We start from the raw sequence: 8,786 nt of genomic DNA, 5'->3' as shown, positions 1-8,786 counted from the left end.
GAACTCAACCTTTGTACTTGCGGAAAAGTTGTCAAATGAGGGGCAGGTTGGCAAGATCGCTTCGTTCGTTTGTAGACCAAACCTCGTCTATGGAGCGGACAGCTGGAAAGATGACCCTACGAACATTTGAAGAGGGTACTAAGCTTATTCCTTTCAGATTTGTCATCACTGACTTGTCTGGTGTAATTTACAATCGCTACAAGTTTACATGTCACGTTTTCACTTCATGGTAACGAAAGTAACTGACACATACAGGACTACAACACACACACACACACACACACACACACACACACACACACACACACACACACAAATCATCATCTTTAATTACACATACTTAACCGTGACCCACTAGTGCACCTCCTTGAGCAATTTTACTGGAGTGAACTATACAATTCATATCTGCATGCACAAAAAATGTACAAAAACATATCATAAGCAATGCAATTTTTATAGTTCCCAAGAAAAAAATGTGCAAGGTCACAATCAAGCTTATGATCTGAATATATTATATCTAATGTGCTCACATCTTACGAATATCTAGTATATACTGGTTTGGCTTTCCCATAACATTTACTTAATATCTCTTCTATCAGTGATTAATAATTAATTAAGAGTGTATGTGTGTGTGTGTGTGTGTGTGGGTGTGTGTTGTGTGGCTGTGTGTGTGTCTGTGTATGTGTCTTTGTCTGTGTGTGAGTTGTGTGGCTCTGTGTGTGTGTGTGTCTGTGTCTGTACATGAGTTGTGTGGCTGTGTGTGTGTGTGTGTGTGTGTGTGTGTGGCTCTGTGTGTGTGTGTGTGTGTGTGTGTGTGTTGTGTGGCTGTGTGTGTGTGTGTGTGTGGCTCTGTGTGTGTCTGTGTGTGTGTGAGTTGTGTGGCTGTGTGTGTTGTGTGAGTTGTGTGGCTCTGTGTGTGTGTGTGTTGTGTGTGGCGCTCTGTGTGTGTGTGTGTGTGTGTGTGTGTGTGTGTGTGTTGTGTGGCTTTGTGTGTGTGTGTGTGTGTACAGGAACACCCTGGCCCCTTTTCAAAGGGAACACGCTGAGATTGTACAGCATGCGTTTCTGCCCCTACGCTCAGCGAGCTCGTCTTGTTCTGGAGCACAAAAACATCCCGTGAGTTGGTATCATCTTAACTCTTTCACTGCCAAGTGTCTGTGTGAAAAACATGCCCCAGCACCTAATATTTTATACTCCACACTCCCAGACACTCAATTTTGTGGTCAAAACAACACAGTGGGCTTTTTCATTTCAAAACCTGGTCTAGGGAAGAAAACAGTTTCCTATTGCATGGTTTAAGTTGTCCACAGTTGTCAAGCTCAGTAAGAATGTAAGAAGTGGTCTATTTAATAATTATGACCTCTCAATGTTGACTAAAGTCGCCTTTTGCTGGTGAAGAGTTAATGATAATAATGATGATTATGATGAACATGATAAAGATAATGATAATAACAATAATGATGTTGATTATGATAGCTGTCTTAACAACAACAATAATAATAATAATAATAATAATAATAATAACAATGATGATGATGGTAATTATGATAACAATAATAACAGTGATGGTATATATAATGGTAATAATGATAATAATAATGATGATAGTATATTTTAAAAAGTGCTTTCAAAGTCCTGTATAGTCTTTGGTCTCTCTACTGCAATGGGAATTCATTTACAGCTTAGTCTTTTCTGAGAGACTATGACTCTTAAACTAAGAGGCAAGATTGCACTGGCTCCTAGTGCTGCAGCCTTGGGGGGCTAGTTGGCCTTTGGGAACCATCCCAACACTGGCTGTCCTAGAACCTTCTTGGCTGAGAGAGTAGGGATGCAACTTGGGCAAGAAGCTCTCCACTATTATCAAATTCTGGCCCAGATAGTCAAGACGGCAGTTGCCTCCTCTGCTGTTCTGATGGTCATTGTCGGACATGACTATTTTTCAGTAATAATAATGATAGTAATCAATGATAATAATGATAATGATGATGATGATGATGATGATTATCATCATCATGATCATCATCATCATAATTATTATAAATATAACACATTTATAGCACTTTCAAGCCTCTCAAAGCACTTGCAGTCTCACCGTCTCACCTCTTCATTGCACACACATGGATAGACATGGAGCAGGCTGAGAAACTGAGTGCAATGTCTATAACTGTAGGTAGATATATACTGAGTTCACATTGCAGCTGGTGTGTGTGTGTGTCTTTGTGTATGTGTGTGTGTATGTGTGTGTGTGTGTGTGGTAATAGTAGAAGTAGTTGTAATAGTAGTAGTATTTAGTCTTCAGTTTAACGTCTTTCCACTTTAAGTGATATTAGAGAGAAAAAAGAGGGGGGAGGGGGAGTTCGGGAAGACACACATGCGCATGCACACACACACACACACACACATGTGCACACACACACAAACACACACACACACATCCACACACACACACACACACACACACACACAATTGTACTGAAAACAGACAGACATTCAAAAGACACACACACACAGACACAGACAGACACACACATAGACAGATGCACACACACATCCCCCCCACCCCCTCCGGGTTTGCTTAGAGTTAAGAGTGCCCCCAATTTTAATATGGAGTTTACCGTTAGGAACATTCTTAGCTGTTCCCAAGTATAATATGGAGTTTACCGTTAGGAACATTCTTAGCTGTTCCCAAGTATAATACGGAGGTCTGTGGGACCTTTAACCTTTAACCCCTGTGAAAGGTCTATGGGACCTTTAACCTTTAACTCCTGTGAAAGGTCTGTGGGCCCTTTTACCTTTAACCCCTGTGAAAGGTCTATGGGACCTTTAACCTTTAACCCCTGTGAAAGGTCTGTGGGACCTTTAAACTTAACCCCTGTGAAAGGTCTTTGGGTTCTTTAACTCCTGTGAAAGGTATGTGGGACCTTTAACCTTAAACCCCTGTGAAAGGTCTGTGGGACCTTTAACCTTTACCCCCTGTGAAAGGTCAATGGGACCTTTATCCTTTAACCCCTGTGAAAGGTCTGTGGGACCTTTAACCTTTAACCCCTGTGAAAGGTCTGTGGGACCTTTAACCCTTAATCCACTGACCTAAAAACAGATGGATGATTTTTTTTTTTCAGATCAGTGCCCTTAACCCCTTTGTCTCTGGGCAGGTACGAGACAGTCAACGTTCACCTGAAGCGCAAGCCGTCCTGGCTGCTGGAGCGGAACCCCAAGGGTAGGGTGCCAGTGCTGGAACACCCCGATGGCCGCGTCCTCTTCGACTCCCTGGTCGTGTCCCAGTACCTGGATGAGGTCTTTCCTCAGCGTCCTCTCACCCCGGCAGACCCCTACAGGAAAGCCCGCGACCGCCTGCTGCCCGATTTCTGTGACAAGGTAGGTACACCCGAAGGCTGGTGATTTGATTTGATTTGATTTGACGGGCGCAGTAGCCGAGTGGTCAAAGCGTTGGACTTTCAGTCTGAGGGTCCCGGGTTCGAATCTCGGTAACGGCGCCTGGTGGGTAAAGGGTGGAGATTTTTCCGATCTCCCAGGTCAACATATGTGCAGATCTGCATGTGCCTGAACCCCCCCTTTGTGTGTATACACAAGCAGATGATCATGTTTAAGATTCCATAACCCATGTCAACATTCGGTGACACCACCATCATCATCATCGTCACCACCACCACCACCACCACCACCATCATCACCATCATCATCACCATCATCATCACCACCAACACCACCATCACCATCACCATCATCATCACCATCATCATCATCGTCGTCATCATTGTCGTCATTCAAACAGGCATGGTGTGTGTGTTGTGCCAGCTGATGATGGCCACCTACCAGATGCTGTTCACGGAAGGCAGCAGCCAGGAGGCCAGAGTCACCTTCCACAAGGGCTTCACCATCTACGAGGCTAAGCTGAAGAGGCGGCTTCCCGACGGTCCCTTTTTTGGAGGTACGTTGTGAGGATGATACAAAACTGAGAGCTGTATTATCAATGGTTTCTCCGTTGCAGTCGGGTAGAGATTTTTCCGATCTCTCAGGTCAACATATGTGCAGACCTGCCAGTGCCTGAACCCCCTTCATGTGTATACACACGCAGAAGATCAAATACGCACGTTAAAGATCCTGTAATCCATGTCAGCGTTCAGTGGGTTATGGAAACAAGAACATACCCAGCATGCACAAACCCCGAAAACGGAGTATGGCTGCCTACATGGTGGGGTAAATAAAGAAAAGGGCCATACACGTAAAATGTTAAATGTTACATGTTTGTGTGAGTGTGTAAGTGTGCTTGCCTCAGTGAAATCTGATTGAATGACACAGGAAACGAATGATGAGCGCCCAATGGCAGCCGTTCGTCGGCTCTACCCAGGTAGGCAGCCAGTTGTGTAAATGACTCCGTGTTTGTAAAGCGCTTAGAGCTTGGTCTCCGACCGAGGATAGGCGCAAAATAAGTATCCATATCAATCAGTCAATCATACTGCACACGGGACCTCGCTTTTTCGCCTCGTCTAGATGACTGGCGTCCAGACCACCACTCAAGGTCCAGTGGACGGGGAGAAAGTTCCGGAGAGTGTGGGATTGGATCCTGTGCAGTAGGATTATCTCGCCTCCTGGGTGGACACGTTTCCGCTAAGCCGGAACTCCATCGTATTGTATTGTGTTGCATTGTAATGTATCGTATTGTATTAATTTTTTTTTATTGTATTACTCTTTGTCACAACATAACTATCTGTGTGAAATTCGTGGCTGCACACATTCATTCACCCCACCCCCACACCCCCACCCCCGCAACCCCCTTCCACCCGGCAAACTCACAACCACACACGCAACCACATATCACCCTGCCCCCCCCCCTCCCCACCGTCGAACCCCTCCTCCCCCTCCCCCCACACACACACGTACAGAACCACACAGATTCACACCATGCCAAGGTCACGCGTTTCAAAGAAACAACAAACATGTTCCAGTGTGTGTGTTTGTCCGTGAGTGCGTGCATGTGTGTGATGACGTCACTGGCCACGTGACAGGCAGTGGACCGGCCATGGTGGACTACATGCTGTGGCCGTGGTTCGAACGCCTGCCCATGCTGAACGAAGACAACGACAGCAACGATCCCTCAGCCTCCCGCACCACCACCACCACCACCACCACCACAACCCAACAGACCACGCCCCTCCAACAAGACAGCCTCCTCCAGCAGGTCACCGACTTCGGCCCTGTCGGGGTGAGCGCGAGCCAGTTCCCGCTCCTTCACCGTTGGATGGCGGCCATGTTCACCGTCCCTGCCGTCAGGACCACCATGTTCGACCTCGCAACGCACGCGCGCTTCGGCCGTTCCCAGCTGACCGCTGACCCGGAGTATGACATGGGGCTGGAGGGAGAGCCTCCGGTGCCCTCTTCGGCTAAACTCTGACCTGGCGGATACAGCCTTCTCTGTCCTGCCCTGCCCTCCTCCTGTAACGTGGGGCCGTATTCAAGACAAAATTCATTTTGCCTTCAGGCAAGTTATCTTTGACATGGTTGGGACCCGCGGGTACAGTTTACCTTGAAGGATAAGTTATCTTCGTATTCAAGACACACGCGGTTCGTTCAGACAGCTAACCCATCGTCATTTTTTTTTAAAAATCCCAATGATTCCCGTCTGCACATGCTCTCAGTTTCACTTGTCATCACACCACAGCTCAGAACATTGTTGAGAGAGTTCGCAAAACAGGTGCTATCCGTAAAGCACGCCTGTTTTCCCTTTTTAAAAAATTTAAAAAAAGAAAGAAAAACGCTGCAAAAGGATCCGCCATATTTACCTCTGCTTCGTGGGCAGTCACCCATGGCAGGTAGTAAGGGCAAATTGCCTTCAGGTTTGTAGACACACGGGTAGACTCTTGTGTTCATGAATGCTGGATCTTGCTTACCCTTGGGCAGTTTGCCTTGCCTCAGGCAGATTACCCGCAGGTACACCTTTACCCTCAGGCATGATGTTCTCTTGAAATACGGCCCCTGGTTGATAAAAACTCCTGCCTGCTCTCCTTGAATGAACTGTAACCTTGTGGATAGAGCCTGCCTTCCTCTGCTAAACCTTTACCTGCTGGATAAAAACTCCTTTGCCCACCTTGGATAAACTTTGTCCTGGTGAATAAAAACTCCCTTGCCCTCTTCGGCTAAACTCTGGATATAACCCGTCCTGCGCTGCTCTTCTTGGCTAAACCCTGACCTGATGGATAAACTCTCCCCTGCCCTCCTTGGCTAAACTTTCTCATGGTGGATAAAAATAAAAATCCTTTGCCATCCTCTGACCTGGTGGATAAAAACTCCCCTGCCCTCCTCCGCTGAACTCTGACCTGGTGGATGAAAACTCCTCTGCGTTTCTGTCCATGACTAAACTTTGTCTTGGTGGGTATAACGTGCCCTGCTCTAAACTCTTACCTGGTGGATAAAATCTCCGTTGCCCTGCTTGGCTAATTTCTGACCTGGTGGATAAACTACCTTGCCCTGCCCTCCTTGGCTAAACTCTGACCTAGCAGATAAAAACTCCCGTACCCTTCTCGGCTAAACTCTGACCTGGTGGATGGAGTCTGCCCTGTCATCCTTGGATAGACTGTAACCTGGTGGATAAAAACTCCACAACCCCCCTCCCCCACCCCCACCCCCCCCCCCAACGACCCCCCACTTGCAGTATTCTGTGTTGGTTGTGTCAGTGTTGGTTCTTGATTTTCAGTGTGACAGTCATGGCGAACTGTTTAACGTTTACGCATGTGTGTGTGTGCGTGTGTGTGTGTGTGCGCGCGCGCATGTGTGTGTGTGTTCCTTAGAGGAAGATTTTGTAAAGATTTTGTAAATATTTGACAGATGAGCAGTAGCAAAATAATGCTGTTTCATTGTGGACTGTCCCAAAGTACGCAGAGATACGAAATATAATTATGTACTCCAGGAACAATAGTTTATGTATATACTTTTGTTAAATCTCCTTATATGATTTGCAGATTGTTTTTTCCAGTATCAAATTTGTTGTTGGTGTTTTGTTTTTTGTTGTTGTTGTTTTGTTTGCTTTTTGTTGTTTTTTGTTTGTTTGATTTTTTTTTTCGGGGCGGGGGGGGGGGGGGGGGGTAAATTTGAGTAAATTCAACCTAATTACTTTAAATTGTATGATAAATATTATGAACAGTCCGTGTATGTGAAAGATTTTTTTTTTTTTTTTAATTTGACTAAATTCAACCATTATAAGTAAACATTGTATGACAAATATTGTGGCCAGTCTGTGTATGAGAAATATTTTTTGGGTAAATTTGAGTAAATTCAACCTAATAACTTAAAATTGTATGATAAATATTGTGGCCATTCTGTGTATGTGAATTATTTTGGGGATAAATTTGAGTAAATTCAGCCTAATAACTAAACATTGTATGATCAATTTCGTGTATGTGTAAGCCTATGTGCGTGTGAGAGAGGGTGTGTTTTCTTTCTTCAGTTTCATCCTGTTCAATTACCCCCCGAAAACGGAGAATGCCTGCCTACACGGCGGTGTTAAAAAAAAACAAAAAAAACCCATACGGTCATACACGTAAAAGCCCACTAGTGTGCATACGAGTGAACGTGGGAGTTGCAGCTCACGAACGAAAAAGAAGAAGATGATGATGATGATGATGATGATGATGATGATCCTTTTCAACTGGATGTGGAAGGAATAGATGCATACCGATTAAGAAAAACAAAACAAAAAACAACGAACGATTTCAATATTGTCTTTGAAGTTTAATATTGTTGTGTTTTTATATGACGTTCATGTATTGCATGTCTGATTTATGTATCATATGCATTAAAAGAGAGAGAGAGAGAAGAAGAAGAAGAAAACAGATTAAATTAATATATATATCATTAACACTTAGAATATTTCGTGTCAGTAGTGTGTGTGTGTGTGTGTGTGTGCGTGCAAGTGTGTGTGCACGTGTGCGCACAGGCATGTGTGTGTGCGTGCGTGCGTGCGCGCGCGTGCGTGCTTGTACGTGTGCTTGTGCGTGTATGTGTATGTCAGTATACGTTTATAATATATGTGCATGTGTAGCTGTACGGTTGTGCGCGTGCACGTATGTGTGAGTGTGTGCTTGCTAGAGTGACGAGAGAGAGAGAGTTTATCCCCGTTCGTTTTTTTTAGCGCGCGCGCACGCTTACACACACACACACACACACACACACACACACGCACGCACGCACGCACGCACGCACGCACGCACGCACTCATCTTAGGAAAGATAGAAAAGATGAAAGAAAACACCAACAGACCCCCCCCCCCCCCTCCGCCTCTTCCTCCCCCTCTCCCTACACACACACACACACACACAGCTGTGACTGACGAAAGGTGTGTGTTGATTTCACGATCAATCTTTTCAACAGATGGAACTGAGCAGCCTGAGTGTACGTGTAGAAAAGCGGGGGTCTATCGGGTTCAAACTTCTACACGGACCACAAGGTTTTGTATTTCCAATCGCCCCCTCCCCTCCCCCCCCCCTCCCGCACCCCCCCTGCCCTCTCCCCAGCTCCCATCCTCTTCTCCTTCCCCCCCTGCCTTTCCCCCACCCCCTCACCACCCTCCCTTGACTTTGAGAACTGCTTAGGGTGCTTGCCTTTCGGATGAGGCGATGAACTCAGGTCCTTTGTGCAGTAGACGTTAAGTAACTCATCAAATTCCACAATGGTCAGTATATAATCCCCCCCCCAACGCCCCCACCCCCCCACCCCCCCACACACACCCCTTCCACTAGTCCTGAAGTGGTGGTGACGTGGTCTGAACGCTA

At 45.9% G+C, this 8,786-nt stretch overlaps 2 protein-coding genes across 2 annotated transcripts in view; both read left to right on the top strand.

The window, feature by feature from the left end:
- Positions 1–8,786, top strand: part of LOC143286014 (protein NDRG3-like) — a 201,009-nt gene that overhangs the window by 17,108 nt on the left and 175,115 nt on the right. The window lies entirely within an intron of this gene.
- On the top strand, positions 9–7,035 carry LOC143286015 (pyrimidodiazepine synthase-like). The gene is made up of 5 exons (XM_076593519.1): positions 9–135; positions 1,011–1,116; positions 3,153–3,375; positions 3,817–3,949; positions 5,028–7,035. Exons 1-5 carry the CDS (start codon positions 36–38, stop codon positions 5,411–5,413), a joined length of 948 nt encoding a protein of 315 aa, XP_076449634.1. The 5' UTR covers positions 9–35; the 3' UTR covers positions 5,414–7,035.

Source organism: Babylonia areolata, chromosome 9 (genome assembly GCF_041734735.1).
Source record: "Babylonia areolata isolate BAREFJ2019XMU chromosome 9, ASM4173473v1, whole genome shotgun sequence".
Lineage (NCBI taxonomy): Eukaryota > Metazoa > Mollusca > Gastropoda > Neogastropoda > Buccinidae > Babylonia > Babylonia areolata.
This window is presented reverse-complemented; position numbering and strand designations above follow the sequence as displayed.

Excerpts from the sequence above, each read along its gene's own strand:
- LOC143286015 (XM_076593519.1), top strand. The coding sequence starts at position 36 with ATGAGGGGCAGGTTGGCAAGATCGCTTCGTTCGTTTGTAGACCAAACC. Across the intron at positions 3,376-3,816 it reads TGCCCGATTTCTGTGACAAG|CTGATGATGGCCACCTACCA; the intron begins GTAGGTACACCC and ends GTGTTGTGCCAG. Across the intron at positions 3,950-5,027 it reads CGACGGTCCCTTTTTTGGAG|GCAGTGGACCGGCCATGGTG; the intron begins GTACGTTGTGAG and ends GCCACGTGACAG.